Consider the following 19,915-nt stretch of genomic DNA (forward strand, 5'->3'; position numbering starts at 1 on the left):
TTGTCTTTCTGAGCCTCACCTGGATTGTTTCTAATACTAGCTCCCTTGCCTTCCCACATATTTTATTCCAAGCATGTTTTCTTTTCTTTCTCCCTCCCCCCACACCTTCCTTCCCTCTCTCCTTCCCTCTCTCCCTCCCTAGGCTTAAAGCTACCCATTTTCCCTTAGAAGCTTCATGGGGAACGGTGCTGGGGACACTCCCAGTTGATTTTACTGTATTGATCGTTATGTCCTTCAATCTTGTGAAACTTGCCTGAGTTCCATGTTGTCTACTCTCCCCTCCAAGACTTCAAAGAGGATATCAAACCATACTCTTAAAATACGATACGAGATTAATAAGACACACTATCCTTCCTGTTGTCGCAGCTGAACCCGAGGCCAAACTGACGGTTACCGTCTGCTTTCTCTACTGTCTGTTTTAGAAGAGAGTATGGACTACAGGGGATTTGGAAGAAGCTAAAGTTACTTTGTATGAACCTATAATGTTGAAGCCATTATATGTTTGTCAAAACCCACAGACCTGACCAGAACAGTGGATCTCAATAGAATCTGTAGACTAGTGAAAAATAATACATTGATATTTATTAATTTAACAAATGTATTGCTAAAGCAAGAGCTTAAAAACAGGGAAGGTGGGGATTTGGAGTGAGGTGAATTTATAGGTCTGTGAATACGATCTATATAAAAGAACCCTACTAATCAAGCACTTTTATACATCTTTCCACCTAGGCATTGTAGATATTTTCTAGGCTGTGCTTAAGTAATTTGTTATGAAGATTTACTTGCAAGGTGAAGTGAGAACATTTTAACTTCAGAAATGTAATGTTCTGTCAAGGAGAGAGTCGATGACAGTGATGACTCTGCACTCTGAACCACACTGTAATCACCCCACTATTTCTATTTAGTAATAGATACAATAATATATCTGACTTTGGTAATATATAAACTATTGGCTAAGGCATATATATATATATATATACATATACATATACATACATACACACTTTAAAGATATACATCTCTTTCTATATATATGCATGTACACACACACACACACACACACACACACACACACAAATGCTATCAAATACTGTCAGTGAATTCCATAATAGCTGTGTATAAGTTTCCAACACTGACTGGAAATCTCACCACAGTACTAATTTCTATCAGAACTTTCCTCAATAAGTTTACAAAATAAAAACATACACAATAATTTTCAAACTAACATTCACTAAATTGAAAACTTAGTCCCATTCTCTTATTTTTTATCAGTAAACCCACTAACTCCACTTTAGAATGTTCATCGAACCCATCTTATTATTCACAGTGTTTGTAGCAATTTATGTTGTTCTCTTGTTAACTTCAGAGCATTTTATTTGGTTAACAAATCATATGGAAAGATTATAAATGCTTTATTATTATTATCATTATTTTTAAACAGAGAAAGGTTGGGGTAGGTATGTAGCAGTTGGTGATTTTTATCACCGAGAGCTATCAGAGCTTAGGCTCTTCCCTAGAACGTAAATACATCCCTCCACATTCTGTGTGATTCTCACAGCCCAGCTCAGTCACTGAAGGAAGAGTCACTATCTGAACTTTCTTCTATGGCTTTCTCACTTTCGCCATTAGGCACCGGAGCATCTGGCTTCCTGAAAAAGAAGGGAAAAATTTTAAGGTTTTTTTTTTTTTTTTCCCCAACTGAAGAAAGCACTTACAAACTGTAAATTAGCTTCATCCTGGAATCCCGTTGCTAATAAACCTGCCACATCTGTGTCCTTTCCCAGGAACCTCCAGCAGGACACCCCAGCCACACCCCAGTGTGCTGCTTGAGGCTCCCTGGCCTCAGCACTGTGCTTGGGGATTAAGTGCTATTCCTGCAGAGGCTGGGCACACTTGCCAGCCCTGACCCAGTGTGCTCCCTCAGCACTTTCTGCATCCCATTACCATGGAGACACAACTACAGACAGAGATGTGATCCATACAGGCTGGCTGCCCAGGGATAAGCTCCTGCCTGCGGCCTTGGGAGTGAGTGCACTGAGGTGCGGAGAGGAGAGGTCAGGAACAGAAAGGGAGTGAAAGCTGTGGAGACTCCAGAGCTCACAAGCACAGGCAATAAGGAAGTTCTGTGAGGGAGGAGCGCATGGCCAAAGAAGGTTCTTACTGTCTACGGGATGTTTTCACTTACGGGATTTTTGTTTCTGTGTTTTTATTCTAGAGCATGAATATAAAAAGTATGAGTTGGTTAAAAAAAAAATTACAGTCTCAAAGACAGCACAACAGGAAACACAGATCGCCTACACCCAAACTTCGTATGAGTGTGCTATACTAAACAAAATGAAAGCTTAACAGGGCTTTTAAAATCACTCCGAGAGGCTCAGCTGATGGCTCAGGCAGTAAAGCATGTGCCTTGGACGTGTGAGACCTGAGTTTGCAGCCCCCAGACCACACGGGGCCAGAGATACTGACAGTGAAGTGGGAAGTGGGGGCAGGGAGCTCTTGCAGCCTTCCGGTCTGTTAGTCTAACTTACTTGGTGACATTTCAGGACAATGAGAGACCTTGTCTCAAACAACAGGTGGAAGGCACCCGAGACATGACACACGAGGTTGTCCTCTGACCTCCACTGGACAAGCACACATGTGCATGTATGCACCTACACTCATATGTATACCACGCCCAGAAGCATGTGCCCCGCCCCTTGGCCCACTCCCCACACACAGTTCTTTTTCGTGGGCCTCAGTAGTGTGTGTGCCAGGAAGCCATCTACTCACCACTGACGGGCTCTCACTCAGCTTCCGGTCACTCGGACCAGAAAGCAAGGCAGGAAAGGAAAGTGCACGGCCGGGGAAAGCAAAAGAGAAAGCTACATGCTTCTAGTTAAAATGACCACGTTCATTTCTGCATCAGGGCCCTTGGCTCTTATTAAAGGATTCAGAAGACACATTGAGTAGAAATTATCACCAACATGAGGCAATACATAGTCTTATTTGCTACTTTTAGCTACTCAAAAGTATGGCTAAAATATGGCTTATTAATCTGAATACATCTGGCTTGTCACTCAACAACAACAGCAAAATGCTAGCACTGCTCCTACCTGTCACATATAAGGTAAGTGAATGTGCTGAGCTGTTTTCGACTACGCCTTTAAGGCAGTCATATGAATCCACCAAAGAAGAGTTTTGAAGGTTTGATTGACACTCTGTAACCCTAAAATACTAATGGTCGCCCTTCCCCGAGGCAACAGCTCTAGAAGCGGTGGACATGATACAGGACACTTCTCCTCATGTTTCTCTCTGCTCTACAGCTGATGTCTAACATCCCCCCCACCCACTGAGACAGTCTCACCATACAGCTCTGGAACTCCCTGTGCAGACCAGGCTGGCCTTGAACACACAGAGATCCATCTGTGTGTCTCTTAAGTGCTGAGATTAAAGGATGCACCAACCACATCTACCTTCCATTTTTGTTAATTTTAAAGGGAAAAAGTTACTATAGGGAATTATTTCAATACTACATCAAAATGATTTCATTATCTATGTCAACTCAAGCAAATGAAGCAATATACACATTTACCTAAAATAAATGCTATTTAAGAAAAGGGTTGGCTGGATAGGGTGATACGCCTATAATCTCAGTATTTGGGAGGCTGAGCCAGGAAGATTGCTGTGAGTTCATGGTCATACTGGCCTGCCCAGTAAGATCTTGTGTTATCTACACTCCGAACAGAGTAGCAGGTTACAGGAGTGCAGAGGCTTGCAGTGGGGGCCTTGGGGTCTGGAAACCACCAGACCATCTGCATAGCACCTGCGAACTCATGACAATTTGACTTCTTCCTCTTCTATTTTTATCAATTTATTTTCCTTGTGTGGGGCGTGGGTTGGGGGCTGGGTGAGCTTATTCATTGCTGGTAGGAATGTCTGGTTATGAGGAAAATCAATATGGAAGTTCCTTAAAAATTGAAAAACAGAATTTCCATCTGATTCATACATACCACTTTTGAGAATATATATTTCCAAAAGAACCACAATCAGCTCTCTATAGCAGTAGCTGCATGCTCATGTTCATTGCTACACTACTGATAATAACCAAGTTATAGAATCATCAGGCTAGGTGTGCATCAGTGGACTAGTGAATAAGTAAAACGCATACACACACAATGAAGAACGAGATTATGCCACCTGCAGGGAACTGGACCCAGTGTATTAGACGAGATAAGCCGGCCCCTCAAAGATAAGCATCATATTTTCTCATATGTAAAACCTGGTAGAGGGAAATACATGAAAATGAGCCAGGGGCTACTGGTGAGGAGAGGAGAGGAGAACACAGAGAAAGGAACGGGGTGCATGTGATCAAATTACACTATCAACATTCACTAATAAGAAGAAAATGTGTCAGTGCAGTTATTCACAGATCCCGTGGGCCTTGGCATTTCAACTGAAACCGTCCTCAGGAGCGGGAGACACATGTCGTGATGAGGCAGGCAGACAGAAGAATGTCAGCCTTCAGCCGTCCTGAGACTCTGGGTCTCCAATGCCTGCCCTTCACACCAGGAGCCAGCGACCTCCCCTAAGGCTCAAGCTAATCTATATGGGTTTTGTAATTCTGAACATGGAGAGTGTAAAACACATAGATTGTTGATCTAATATTTTTCATTAAATAAAAATTTAACTTTGCACTTAAAACCATTGCCACTTGAAGGATATACAAATCAAATAAATATTCTTTGGAAACAAATCTTTATACAGATACTCTGAAATCACTTTTTAAATTTTCTTTACATCTAAATCAGTTGAATTTAGTGGAAACTATACAACAAAATATTGTTAGAATAACTATGGCTGAGCAGAAGGTGGAAGAGAGAGCATTTACTCAAATGGCTTTCCTATGGATTTTCAATGTCACGTGATACTGTTGTCAATTAGTGGCTTATGGGAGCTCTGTGGTATAGCAACAGGTGCTCCTGAGGGAAGAGAGGACACTGAGGGTCTGAACAGACACAGCACTGACTAAATACAAACCTCAAGGCCCCGCCCCTAGATGGACAGCTACAGAAATCAGCGGCAGCTCGGAGAGGCAAAATTGGCTTCTCCAGCTCAAGTGGCCAGCCTAAAAACACACACGTGAGCAAGTTCTACTAAGCGGACAAAGCAGGATGGATAGAAGTGTGTGTGTATGTGTATGTGTATGTGTGTGTACATGCGTACATGTGCGTACATGCATATAATACTCATTGTATATATGTGTATATACGTACACTTATATCAATTATAGAAGCGGTCATACATTTGAGAGGGAGTTGGTGGTGCAGAAGGAGCTCAAGGGCAGAGGGAAGCTTGGAAATGGTGAAAAAGAGCATTTGTGTATTTAATTCTCAAAATAACAGAAGTTAAAAACTCAAAGTTGTGACGACAGTGGAGCTCAGTGATGGAGTGTCTATTTATTACTTGTGAGCCCCAGGGTACATTTCCCAGCACAAATGTCCGATATATTCTTGCCAGTAGCTGCTAGTCAGTAACTGAGAGCTGGCAACACAAAAATACTGAATGAGTGAAACGTCAGACCAAATAAAATCCACCTATTGTTTTGGAATTGTGCAGTTGTGGAATTGAGATCTATCTTAATCAGTTTACCCCTAATGTTTGTTAGATGGTTGGATAGTGTGTTGGCTTGCATATGTTTGGCCCAGGAAGTGGTACTATTAGAAGGTGTAGCCTATTGGAGGTGTGTCACTGTGGGTGTGGGCTATAAGACCCTCATCCTAGCTGCCTGGAAGTGAGTATTCTGCTAACAGCCTTCAGATGAAGATGTAGAACTCTCAGCTCCTCCTGCACCATGCCTGCCTGGATGCTACCATGCTCCTGACTTGATGATAATGGATTAAACCTCTAAACCTGTAAGCCAGCCCCAATGAAATGTCCTTATAGGAGTTGCTTTGGTCATGGTATCTGTTCACAGCAGTAACCCTAAGACAGATAGCTAGCGGGGGAGCCAAAAAGAACACTGATGAGTATGGAATTTCTCTGGAAATTTTGCTACGTTTATCAGAGTTTCCCATTTTCTCCCTATCTCCGCTGTGGTTTCATGATGAGTTGAATAAAATGGCCACTCGTATTTACTCTGGTTGTCAGGGGAGCATGAATATTTGTAGCCCTAGCTCCATCCTGTCCATATTGTCTAGTTTTATGTCAGCTGCACACAGGTAGGGTCATCTCAGAAGAGGGAGCCTCAATTGAGAAAATACCTTCATTAGACTGCTTGTAGGCAAGCCTGCAGAGCACTGTCTTAATTGGTGAGCAGTGAGGGAGGGCCCACCTGGAGGGCCCAACCACGGTGGGCGGTGCCATGCCTGGGCTGGTCGTCCTGGGTTCTATAAGAAAGCAGGCTGAAAAATCCAGGGGAAGCAAGCCACAGAACAGCACCGCTCCATGGCCTCTGCATCAGCTCCTGTCTCCAAGTTCCAGCCCTGCTTGAGTGCCTGTCCTGACTCCCTCCAATGATGAACTATGATCTGGAAGTGTAAGCCAATTAAACTTGCTTGCTTTTTGGTCATGCTTTTTGGTCATGGTGTTTCCTCACAGCAATAGAAGCCAAACTAAGACACCATCCCAGTGAGCAGCACCTGATCTGATCCCCAAAGTCTGCTAGAAAGTGTCATCCTGAGCGAGGTAACCCAGTCACAAAAGAACGCACATGGTATGCACTCACTGATAAGCGGATGCTAGTCCAAAAGTTCAAAACAAACAAGTTACAATTCACCCAGCACAGGAAGCTCCAGAAGAAGGAGGACTTAAGTGAGGGTGCTATGGTTCCTCCGAGAAAGGGAACATAATACTCACAGGAGCAATAAGGGAGACAATGTATGGAGCAGAGACTGAAGTAAAGGCCACCCAGAGACTGCCCTACCTAGAAATTCATCCTATAAACAGTCACCAAACCCCGACACTACAATAAGAAGCATGTACCAAAAGGAGCATGCCATGGCTGTCTCCAGAGGGGCCCTGCCAGAGCCCTACAAGTACAGAGGCAGAAACTAGCAGCCAACTATTGGACTGGGCTTGGGGTCCCCAATGGAGGATCTGGAGGGTGGTCCAGAGGAGCTGAAGGGGTTTACAGCCTCATGGGAAGAACAATGACTTTAGACACCCAGACACCCCAAGACTCCCAGGGACTGAACCATCAACCAAGCGGTACACATTCCAACCAAAAATGTGGCAGAGGAGGGCCCTGTTGGGCATCGGTGGGAAGAGTGGTCTTTGGTCAGGTGAAGGCTCAATAGAGGCCACAACAAAGGGAAATGGATGGTGGGGGGGAGGTGGGAGTGTGTTGTTGGGTAAGGTAGGGGGTGGGAGGGGAAGGGGGCTTTTGGGAGGGGGGAAATTGGGAAAGTTTACCATTGGCAATGTAAATGAAGAAGATACTCAATAAAAGAGAAAAGAAAAAAAAAAAGAAAAGTCTGTTCTTTGCTACATAGCTGGAAGTAGAGGTTTTCAGTTTGAGAAAATAGAGTGTAATTTTAAAAAATGATATTCTGTGTATGAAATACGCCTGCTGAAAACATGAGGGTATACACGCGACTCAGGATCACAAACAAGTTATGACTTCAAGGCTTGGTAAATCCATTGTTTAGAATTTGCCACATATTCCTCATTAAAACATTCACAAATCACAGCTGCCATTCACTAACACTCACTGCCGGCCCAGCACTCGCTGGGCCTTTCTGTTCCCATTCACTGCTGACTCCCTGGCTGCAGAGATGGGGAGAGGCAGTCCCAGTGCCTCAGGCTGACTGCCTCTTGTCTGACTGAGCCTGCGCCTCCCCTAATGACCAGGAACTTGCTCCTAAAATGCACAGGGGTACAGGCCAATCTGTCATCCCAGAGGCACAGACATCACTGCTTGGCAACACCCATACCCTGAACCTATGCTCAGGGCCATGGAAGCGGAAGCTTCTGTTTCCTGGGAAGAAAATGTAGGTACTGACTGGGAGCATTTTAAAAGCATGACTATTCAATCTGTATTTCTAGATACAGCATTAAAGCAGATTAAGCTCTGAATAAAGAGGAACCAAAAGTTTCAATTTCCCCCTCAAACTCTTAAGTGTGACAGGGATTTTTTTTTCCATCTTGTCTTATGCCAGTAGCACCAAAACAAAATTTGAGAAGCCCAGGATTTAAAACAAGTAATTAAAACAACTGGAAGTGTCAAATAAATATTTGTTCAGCAACGATCAACCACTTTTCTCAATTTTACAGACATCTCAAATTCGAGGCTACACTTCCTCAATTTTCCAGTAGAGCCTCCCTTCTTTATAACTTCTACTTTAAAGCTGTGTGCTTTTAGCGTCCAACTCTGGCTGTACAGCAGCCAGTCCGACAGACAGCAGGCTTGCTGACAGACAGCAGGCTCGCTGACAGACAGCAGGCTCGCTGACTGCTGCTTATTTCTCTCCGCTTCGGTGTCTCTCTGTTCAGGACAGACAGATCTAGCCCAGCACTCCTGACAGTTATAGGAGTCTGTCTCACTACCTGAAGCTAATAAAAATACAGAGTGTATTAAAGTTATACTTTTAAAGGAAAGAGAATCAGGACACTTTTTACTGCAGGTTCTTGGAGGAGGCTTACTTTGTAGCTAAGATTCTAAATAAAACTGTGCTTCCCTTGGACGGCACATTCCCTCCCTACTCGATGTCAGACTTCTCTGCCCAGGTGAAGCTTCCTAACAGGTGTAAACCCAATTCCGCAGCACCAGAAGGCCTCTGAACAAGGTGGCCGTTCCACAGATACTAAACTAAATGGAGATGAGAATGGTTGTGGTGACTCTCAGTGAGCCAGTCCACTCCAAGCAGTGCCCGAGGTGGCCACACACATACCCATGAGGTAATGAGTCAGAAGTCAGCCTCTAGGCTGTCCACGTGGAAGCTTTCCTAAGGCCATGCTAACAGTGACTGTAATCCTACCCCACAACACGGCGCCCGTCTCATCACAGCTGAATGTTCTCCACATTTATAGACAAGGACATACACTCAAATTTGCTAGCGGTGACATAAGAGCGTACTGTACCCCTGGACCTCTTAGGTAATAATAACCGAATCCTCTTGAAGAACAATGAGCTAGCTAGGCCAACAGGATAGGGGAAAGAAAGGAGTTCTGAGGAGGTGAAGACATCATTTAAAAATGCCAAAAGGGACTAGGAAGACGCTAGGTTCAGATAAATACAGGTCGTTTGCAATGGCTGCACAAGAGAAATGTACAGACGCAGGAGGAGCTGGGGAAGTCATCCAGGACATGATGGGGAAAGCGTTTACACACAGTTAGAAAGGAAATGCTGAAGGCAAGAACGACGTGCTGAGCGAATCCACGCGTATTGATTGGGGCCACATCAGGTGCTACTGTCATAGTTCAGGAGAGGTGATGAGAGGCAGACTGAGCAGGAGCGGGCTGTAGGCATGTGGTGACCATGCATACAGGACACTGTAGGCATGTGACCACGCATACGTGACACTGTAAGCATGTGACCACGCATACGTGACACTGTAGGCATGTGGTGACCACGCATATGTGACAGTGTAGGCATGTGGTGACCACGCATACATGATACTGTAGGCATGTGGTGACCACGCATACGTGACACTGTAGGCATATGGTGACCACGCATACGTGACACTGAAGTCATAGAGACTGAGGCGGTGGGGAAGAGGAAAGGTGACTTCAGCTTGGAGCGTCCATAGCTGCTGCATAAAGGACTACACGTAGAGATTCTGGGATGCAGAGGAAATGAAACAAGTGGACCACAGCCCGGAGATGTAGACCGTGCAGATGCTCACAGGACACTGGCTTCCCAGAGTGAACGTAGCCATTTTAAAGGTCATTTTTGATCTTCGCTATTATTTATGGCCTATTGTGTATTTCCAGAAGCAAAAAGAGTCTCAATCCATGGTAAATGTACTTACAATTATACAAAGTGAGTACCAAAATAGATTAAATCCAAATGTCCAATTCTTATTAAACTACACGCCACAATTCATCTACTTTTAAAATGTCAGAAACAATTTCCAGAACACATATTAAACAACGCAGATACCTTTTGTTCAAGTCACCAAGCCACAGCATTGCAGGCAATTCTTTTGCCATTTGGAAACAAACCAAATGAACATACACGTTGGAAAATCCATTGTTGGCAGGTTTAAAGACATTCTTGGATTTTACATTTTTGAAAATAAAATACAAGAAGATGACTTTTATAGGGTTTCATTTCCAGAATGCACACCTTTTCCTCAAGTGCTGGGGCCAAGAAAAATTCCAAAGCATACTGCTAGCACAGTCTGAATGCCCGGGTAACACAGGGCAAGCGAAAGCGCCAACTAGAGAGACTCTTCACTAGTGTCTGCATGCTTGTAAAGCAGAGGAGTTGTGAAGAACCCATTAAGATATATAATTTATTGAGATGACCCACATAGCAAGGTTGGCACGGATGGAATGAATTATTATCCATGTTCTGAGCCATCATCTCTCAGCATTTCTAAAAGACATTTTATAATACACATATAAACTGGCATCTGTTTCATAATAACCAGGACTACTGCTTATCCTAGTTATGTCTTGGACTGGCTTAAACTAGGTCACGGTAGAATATATTTCTTATGTGTTGTAGCCTTGAGTAGAAACTGAGGTAGATAATATCTTGTCACATCACTGCCAAAGAAAAAGTCAGTCTGAGGAAAAACAACAGCAGCAGTAGCAGCAGCAGCAACATCAACAGCAGCAACAATAGCAAAACAACAGCAGCAACAACAGCAGCAGCAGCAACAACAGCAACAATGATAACAACAGCAACAATAACAACAGCAAGAATAACAACAGCAACAGCAACAACAACAACAGCAAAACAGCAAAAGCAACAACAGCAGCAAAACAACAATAGCAACAATAACAACAACAGCAATAGCAAGAACAAACAACATATGCCCAGCCACCAAAATCTGAGGAGACTCCATACTGAATTTCACCTCCTGAAGTGTGCCTTGGCTGGTGTTAGCAACCTATGGTATTTCCTTTTCTTTTTAACAAGGCATGGAGCTGGGCGGTGGTGGCACACACCTTTAATCACAGCACTTGGGAGGCAGAGGCAGGCAGATTTCTGAGTTCGAGGCCAGCCTGGTCTACAGAGTGAGTTCCAGGACAGCCAGGGCTACACAGAGAAACCCTGTCTCGAAAAAACAAAACAAAATAATGCATGGGCATGATTTATGATGATCATATTCTCAACTATAAAACACTGTATACGAAGCACGAGAGAGAGAGAGAGAGAGAGAGAGAGAGAGAGAGAGAGAGAGAGAGAGAGAGAGCGAGCGAGCTCGGAATATTTTTGTTGTTGTAAATGTGTTGACACGTTTCCTACTGTGTAGATGTAATTTTATAGAATCATTACTCACTCCAGTAGCTCTGGGTCCAGTCCTTCCGAGATCATCTTGTCTCTGATTGCCATCACTGGAACACCCTATCAAAGACCAAGGATAAGGATACAGTCATTAGAGAGTCTTCCTCATTCCCAGGAACAACCTGAAGGCCGACAGGAGGCACCCTCAGGGTTAAAGCAGCTCTCGATTTTCCGCTATGGATGTGTGTGCAGAGCTCCCGAACGACCTCGGCAGCACGTCTTACTCTGACCTCATGGAATCAGCACTATCAAACCCACCTGACCCAAACTGAGTCACCGGGACCACCTCATGGCTACTGCTGCTGCTGTGCAGGGCGAGGAGACCACATTTTCACCAAAAGACGGAAAGCATCGAGAGCTCAGGTGACAGGAAGTTTGGTTAAATGGATAGAACGAATAGATCACTATACATCATAAATAATAATAATAAAGAATTTCAGAGCTTCCCAAAACATAGCATATCTAAGTGTGACTGTTCATGTAATAACAAACACTCTGATTCATTTAGATACCTCAGGAACACAGAATCTAAGCAGTGTATTATACACACGAGCGCCTGCATTTGGGTTAAGAATATTAAAGTGATAAGAAGGGATACACCAGAAATGAACACAAATGTATTTGAATCAACAAACCCCACATCTTCAAGTCACCGGATGCAGATATGTCACAGAACTTTTGGCAGCACACTAAATGGTTTTGGAAAGTAGCACACTCCAAAGTTAATTCAGAAATAAACACACGTTGCCACCGAGGTGTTGCCGTCAGTCCTGGCCTGTGCTGTGACAGTCGGCTCTACCGAAGCCTCTCGACACCCAGCACTCGGACACTGCTATGTCCACAAAATTACACCGTACGACATTACGAATGCTACCTGAAGCACCCCTGCTCGGGTTCAAAACCATTGTTTGCTATAAGCTGCAGTGCCTTTTTAGCTTATATTCAAAGGCTTCTGCTCTTACAGAAACAACAGTGTAACTTATGGAAAACAAGCTTTTGTTATAATTTCTTACTCCTGTTCCTCAGCATACCCAATGAGCATCCGCAGATGTCCAATGAGTGTGTATGATTTGGGTTGTAGTGTGCTCAAGTGTTTGAAGTTCTGAATTTCATTAAACAAATGTGTTGGGCCGGAGAGAGGGCTCAGTGGGCAGGAGCACTTGCACTCTCCCGGAGGCCCAGCGCTTGGTGCCCAGCGCCAGTGCCAGGCAGCTCACAATGTGTTGGAACAGGAAGGTGGTTGTGCTCACGCGTAGGCACCAGGGGGACCAGGACCATTAAACACACAACTGTCTCTTCCATGGGAGAGATGGATAACATGCCTTCCACCCACAAGTCTTAGAGTGAGTGAAGGTTGCCAATAGCCGGGGTGATCTGTATTCTCAGGGGTTCCCTCAAGCTCCCCAACCAGAATGAGAGATAGCTAATAGCCCAGATGACCCCTGAATTTCTGTATGCCTGAGATCACACCAGATCCTTCCCCAGGCCCTTAAGACTCCTCTGTGGCCTTGGTGTATGCAAAGACCCCCACAACTTCTGTATCTCTCTCTCCAGGAGACCAGACACCCTCTTCTGGACTCTGTGGGTGTACCTACATATAGGCCCCCACACAAAATGTTCGATGAATTTGGGATTATGATTAAAACAGAATTAAAATGTCTGAAATAACTTGAAACATACTTTTGCGACTTTTTACCATGTGTTTATATGAAGTGGTGTTCTTGTCATTGATTAGAAAATTAAAATATGAGTCTTTGAAAAAAAATCTGATACTCCCACAGAATAAACATTCAACCAAGTTTTGTTTATGGAAAGAGAAATAAGCACATCAATTCATTAGAATGCAAATTTGCTTTAATCTTTAAGATGTAGAAAATTATATATGTATATGCTAATGAATTGTTTTTAAACAATTTTTCAAGACTTATTTATTATCAGTACATATCTGATTATATACCTGATATCGGTATCTATATCTACATGTAGATATGCCTGAGGTTATGTAAAAAGATTTTCAGGAAAAGGGGGTTCACAAATGGAAAAGGTTCAAGCAATCCTGCTTAACTGTACCCTAAATATCAGACGAACAGGAATTAATAATTCCAACCCAGAATGCTTTCCATAGCGGTTCCCCTGAAATGACCATTTTCCATGAGGCAGAGCTACTGCATTCTGAGAAGTAAATTATGATAAATCTGGGAGACAAAGAAAATATGAGATAAAAGTCCGAGCCTTTGATAACTTAGGGAGTCAGACAAGACAACTGCAATGTTGAATCACCCATTCGACATGAACGACTGAGAGGCCAGGGTAAGCTTACTTTTGAAGTCTAGTTCTTAAAGCTAAGACTTGGGTAAAATAGATTGAAAACCCGAATATACTACTTACATTTATACTACAACATTAGCATGCTTCCACCCTTCCCAGAGCAGCTCTTTTGGCAGTGAATGGTGGCTAATAGAGGCACAACTGGCCAAAGCACAGAACGGAAGTGCCTGTGGGGGAGCTCAGCTCTGAAGGGAAATCTATTTCACACCTTGCCCATGAAGACTTAGGGGATGGTCATGGATGAAGACAGGGTAGAGGGACTGCGCCAGAGGCTGGGGGGCTGGCCAGTGCTGCACAGATGAGTTCTAGGTTCCCCTGGTTGCAGGCACAGAACCTGCACAAGATCAGACCAGTCAAAAGTCCAGCAAGAATCGGGAGAGGCTCACCAAGCACCACTGCTTATAGAAAGGATGGAGGGTGGAGGGAGGGTCACTGAGAGACCGCCATGTTCCTGCGGGGTGGGGGTGGGGGAACCCTATACCCTTGCACAGACTCGCCACACTAAACTAGAGTCAGTGGGTTAAAAAAAAAAAAAGGACATGAGCTGGAGTTGAGAGAGTAGCGGGTGGGTGGCGACTGATCTATTTAACTATTTAAGGATAACTGAATGAGAGAAGTTTAGAACATTTCATTTTCCAAAAGCACCGATGTCCTACGGCTAAGGGGAAAAGAACAGAGTTCGTGCCATATTTCCTAAAAACAACAAGAACCAAACAACCTCTCAGCTTCTATTAAGCATGATTTAATGTTATAAGGTCTTTCTACAAACACAACTATGTGACTTATTTATCATATGTTAGCATAAGCCACGGGACATCACTGGAAAGGTCACAAAAATAAATGACAAAATCCAGAAAACAGAAGGGAAGAAAAAGGGTTTTTTTTTTTAAAAAAAAACAAAAAAACAAAAAACAAAACAAAAAAACCAAAAAAAAAAAAAAAAAATCCTCCCACAGCAGACTGTCCTAAAATATAGCACAAGGGGCAAAAGAGAGGGAGGGGGTGTGTGTGGCGGGGGTGGGGGGTGAGGGGGGTGGGGGTAGGGTTGGGGGGGATTCAGGGATGAAAATCATGGATGCTGGTAAAATCAGATAACCTCCCATTTTCATAGATCTGAGGAACTGATTAGAGTGGAGGAATAATGGACATCTTGAGTTTGAAGCATCACATTTTAACCATACTTTTCTGGAATTGGTAACAGAAAGAACACAGAAACAAAGTCCTGGGAACCCCCCACCCCCACCCTGGCACATTTGTATATTGACATAGGTAAAGGGAAACACACCCAGTTTTCAATCCTCTGCCCTACAGAGGCTTCTAACCACACCTTAATGTAAATATCATAAAGTAACGCTAGAAAACAAAACCACTAACTGGGCCTGCTTTCCATGGATGCGGGACCTGCTGTTGTATCTGCAGGGTCCTTCGGGGATCTGCTGCTTGCTACATTCTTGCTAGGAAGGACTTCAAGTAACAGAGTCTGGTTTGTTAACCATCAAACAGAAGTGTCCAATTTCTAATCATGAAGAGACAACACGGTAGTCTAAGGAGGACACAAGAGACCTCAAAAACTGAAGTCTACCGAACTGTGGGATTTTTTTTGGCAGGTGACGAGGGCAGTTTGTCCAACATAAGTAACGAAGGAGAGAGAAGGCAGCCATAGGGCTGGCGTTCCAAAAACTCATGTCTGCATTTGCGTCACTGGAGAAAGTGTGTAAAGAAGCCACGCTAATGAAATTAGGATGGCAGTACTAATGGTTAAATACTAGTTTCTTATATCACAAAAACTGTTCAGAAGGTTTCCAGGCCTACCAATATTTACACATATCTGTTATTGCACTAATGAAAACCAAGCTACTAAATCTCTCTATAAAACCATGTTGAAATTTTCCTAAAGTTTTAGATCCAAAGGGGTAGAAGAGGACCATGATTCTTGAAAAAAAAAAATAACAAAAACAAATCCTTATATTTTAGGGTTTTTTTTTCTGTCTCTCATTCTATGAATTTGAATCCAATAATTTAGTTATAAGAAGTGGAAAATATGAAGCTCTTTCCTTACATAGAGCAAGCGTAATAAAAGTCTTCTGAGTGGACAGGGAAACAGAACTTGCTTTGCAGAGGGAACGGAGGGGAGGTGACATCTGTAACCAGATCCCCAGGTTCTGGCAGGAGATCCCAGACTGGGGCCAGGCTGGGTTACACCGCAAGACGGTCTCAACCATTTTCATTTGCAGAGAGAGGTGCGTGTAGAAAGTGTAAGATGCTATGGACTGGAGAGGGAGGCCCGCCACTCCGGTGAGCTTCTGTAACACTGCGAAATGGACTCAACCATATCTGTGCCTTCTGCTGTTTCAAAAGTGCTATTTTTAATCATTAATTTATATTTGGGCAGTTGTTTATTTTGAGACAGGATTTCAAACACCCCACGTTTGCTCAAATTAACCCTGTAGCTTGGGGCTGGCCTTGAATTCCTGATCCTCCTGTCTTCACTTCCCAAACTGTGGTATTACAGGCATGCATGTCTATAGTTAGGAATGCCATTTTTAAAACACATCACATTTTATAAAACAATATGGTCTTATGTTGAGGATAAATTTTCCTTATAAATGACTTTTTTTCCTCCTGGGAGCTTCCAGTAAAGGAATATAAAATTAATTTAAATAAATATCTTTAAAACTTTAACATAAATATAGCTCTCTAAAGAGGGAAGCACTGTTATGAAGACTTGTACAGATTGACAAGATGCTATGTTCTTATATGAATGTATAGATTGTTGCTGCTCTTTCTAACTTGAACCTAAACATGTATGTGGGTCAAAAATCCTGCTTGGTAGCAAACACAGTCACTTCTAGGGAAAGGAACAGTGACTGATTTCTTTTGCAAGGATTATTTTCAGTGATGAGTGTTCCAGTCAGAAGAGCTTCCTCACGGTTACCAGCTATCTGTAGAGATGCAGGGTCAGCTCATAGGAGAAAATGGCCAAAAGCCACATCGCCATTCTCAGGGCCTAGAAAGTTGGTAAGGAAATTACCATGTATTTATTCACAAAATAAATATATTTTAGCAGTCCTGTCTCTATCTTTTGGGGATAAGAAATTAAAGTCCATCTGGATGCATATGAAGTTTTAAAAGCTTTGAAAAAAAATCATTTCCAAAAGTTAGGAATCTATTATTATGAGATAATTTAAAACATAGCTACATCAATTTTCCCATGTTATTAACACCCTCCCATGCCCCATAAAATATACTTGTAACGTAATAAATTTCATGTGCTAATGACCAGCAGAGTGCATAAAATGTTTTCTTTGCATTTGTAACTACTCAAGTATTTGTTGATTTAAGAGTCATTTGGTGCTTTGGGAGCCCAATTTCTTCCCCTTACTATCATATAAAAGAGGTATATAGAACTTTTTTATCTTTTTTTTTTTCCGCTTTCATTATGCAGCCTTGGCTGGACTGGAGCTCACTATGTAGACCAGGCTGGTCGCAGACTCACTGAGGTCTGCCTGCCTCTGCCTCCTGAATGCTGGGATTAAAGGGTAATCAATAATGGACCCATTACCTCATTCCCCTCAGAAGATAGCTTCTTTCTACACATGTATTCACTTACATTTTACATGTCAGTGTACTTTAAATTTCTAACAATAAACTTGCAAATAATTTAAAAATATTGATTTAAATTATGCACATGAGCGTGCATGTGACTATATATAAGGGCATGTGCACATGAGTGCAGGTACCCTCAGAATCCAGAAGAGGGCGCCAGATCCTGCAGTTATCCTTACAGGTGGCTGTGAGCAGTGCTATGTGGGTACCAGAATAGAACGCAGGTTCTCTGCAAGTGTAAAATGTTCTTTATACTATTGGGCCTTCTTTTCAGCCTGCCCAAGTCATTATAAAATCATTTTAGAACTTGCTAGTCAAATTACAAGTCTATGAGTTCAAATGTCAAAGTATGCACATATTATTTAAGCAAATTTAAACCCATTTCTCCAAATATCTAGTAACTGAGTACACTGAATGCTTACTTCCAGGTTAATTTTCCAGTTGGGGTAGGGAGTCTGGACATCTGCATTATGGGTCTCTCGCTCTTTGACCTTAGGAATCCAGACATATGCAAAGAAAGATGTTGAGGGCTGGGTGCCTATGGGAGCTACAGAAACACAGTAAAGACTTGAGCCTGCTAACGATATGTCTGTCATCAGCCTTAGTCTAAGCAATGAATTGAGGGTCGGTCCTCTGTGAGCCTGGGCCAGAGAGGTGTTGCTGTGTGCGGGAGTCTCCTCAGGCCTCGTACATAGGTGTGGACCGGCTGACAGGCAGGCCTCTCCCTCCTGAGGGAGCCTGGTCTTGTGGTCTTTATTTTTCCTCTCACAAATTAACCAGACTGATAAACAATTAAGAGAAAAGGTGAAGAACTATGTATTTTTAAGAGGAATAAACAGAAGGAAGTAACAACTTAGAGTCCAGTGGCTATTCTCTCCCCTTACCCATCTGGAAAACTTTCTGGTGTAGATCCTTATCTCCGGCAGAGGTGGGAGGTGAGAAGAGAGAAGGCTCTGATGAATCAAATGCACATACAGGACAGGGCGAGGGGAGGACCTCGCCTTCAGCGATGACTGACCCTCCAGGATGTGCCCAGGCTGACGGCCTCCTTAGGAAGCCCCAGCGAAGCTACTGCCTGTGCCTTTCCTATGACGTCCAGAGAGTCACAAGAGGCTGTGTACTGAAGGACAGGAGGTCCCGAGCGTTCGCGTACCTGTGCTTTCTGCCCTTCTAGGATGGATGAGGACAGCTTGTGCTATGGTGGTTTACCACGACTGAAGCTGAACGTGCCAGTACTTAGGTTAAATAAAGGAGATGGATATTGAAGTTATTTCAGACGAGATCGGGTACGTTCAGGGTGGTATGGCTGTAGACCTGAAGTTATTTTAAATAATGTATTTTATGTATTCTCTAAAGTGTTTTAATCATAATGCCATTAATAAAAAAAATCTAATGAGTTCATTAATAAATACATTTTTATGCTGACTTTTATGCAGGTCCAGGGGACTGAACTCAGGTCAGGCTTGGTGGCAAGTGACTTGCTGAGCCATTCTGCTGACTCTCAATTACATTTTGAATATTATTTTGCATTTTCTATTTTCTTATTTACCACTTATCCCTTTAAAATTATTTATCATTTTATTTCTATTTGTGTGTGTGTGTGGGGGGGGGGGGTGTGCTTGCCCGGGCCTGCGGTGGTGAAAAGATGGTACTGGATGCTCTGGAGCTAGAGTCCCAGGCAGCTGTGAGGCCCTAATATGGGAGCTGAGCTCTGAACTGCAAGAGGAGCAAGAACTCTTTTTGTTTTTGGTTTTTTTTGTTTGTTTGTTTTTTGAGACAGGGTTTCTCTGTGTAGCCCTGGCTGTCCTGGAACTCACTCTGTAGACCAGGCTGGCCTCAAACTCAGAAATCCGCCTGCCTCTGCCTCCCAAGTGCTGGGATTACAGGCGTGCGCCACCAACGCCCGGCTGAGCAAGAGCTCTTAACTGTTGAGCCGTCTCTCTACTTCTAAAACCTGTCTTTACCTAAAATTAATCCTGTATCTGATACAGCATTAGAAACAAAGAGCTCTAGTGTCCGGGAGCCAAGTGCCTGTCAGCAGCTCTAGGGAGCCCGGCTTCCTGTGAGTGAATCAGTTTGTTGACCTGTGGCTGTTCTTCGTGTGCGACCGAGAAGCGCTGACCTCTGAAGGTTCCCGATTCAAGCTACGTTTTTCAAGCACATGGAGCACCAGGTGTAAGCGCAGTCTGGCAAACAACAGGCTGCTGGACACAATGAACATCTTGATGAAAGTGGCACACAGGGCATGGAAACCCCGCGGGAGCGCGTGGCAACAGTGACGTCATGAAGGACCGCAGTGCGGAGACGAGGGAGGCGCTGAGAACCACGGCTACAACTCAATACAGGGGCCCGGGTCTGCGTGGCACCGACTTCGTGCCATCCTCATCGTACCTCAGGGAAAACGTGAGGCTTAACATCTGAGTTCAATGTATTGTTTATTGCTAATGCCATATTTATAATGGGGTGAGGGAGGGAGCTGGGCCAGGTGTCGAGGCCTGTAATCCCAGCTGCCTGGAGTCTGAGGCAGGAGGACAATATGCTCAAGAA

General features: G+C 43.5%; 1 protein-coding gene across 2 annotated transcripts in view; it reads right to left on the minus strand.

Moving 5' to 3' along the window:
- Window positions 1–1,393: 1,393 nt before the first annotated feature.
- The window catches only part of Washc3 (WASH complex subunit 3), a 43,558-nt gene continuing 25,036 nt past the window's right edge, over window positions 1,394–19,915 (minus strand). For both annotated transcript variants that reach the window (XM_052165027.1, XM_052165026.1), the window contains exons 6-7: window positions 11,430–11,494; window positions 1,394–1,649 (exon numbers count right to left, since the gene is read on the minus strand). In XM_052165027.1, coding sequence (XP_052020987.1) covers window positions 1,565–1,649; window positions 11,430–11,494 — 150 coding nt within the window. In that variant the 3' untranslated portion in view covers window positions 1,394–1,564. The remainder of the gene's footprint in view (window positions 1,650–11,429; window positions 11,495–19,915) is intronic.

Source organism: Apodemus sylvaticus, chromosome 20 (assembly GCF_947179515.1).
Source record: "Apodemus sylvaticus chromosome 20, mApoSyl1.1, whole genome shotgun sequence".
Taxonomy (NCBI): Eukaryota; Metazoa; Chordata; class Mammalia; order Rodentia; family Muridae; genus Apodemus; species Apodemus sylvaticus.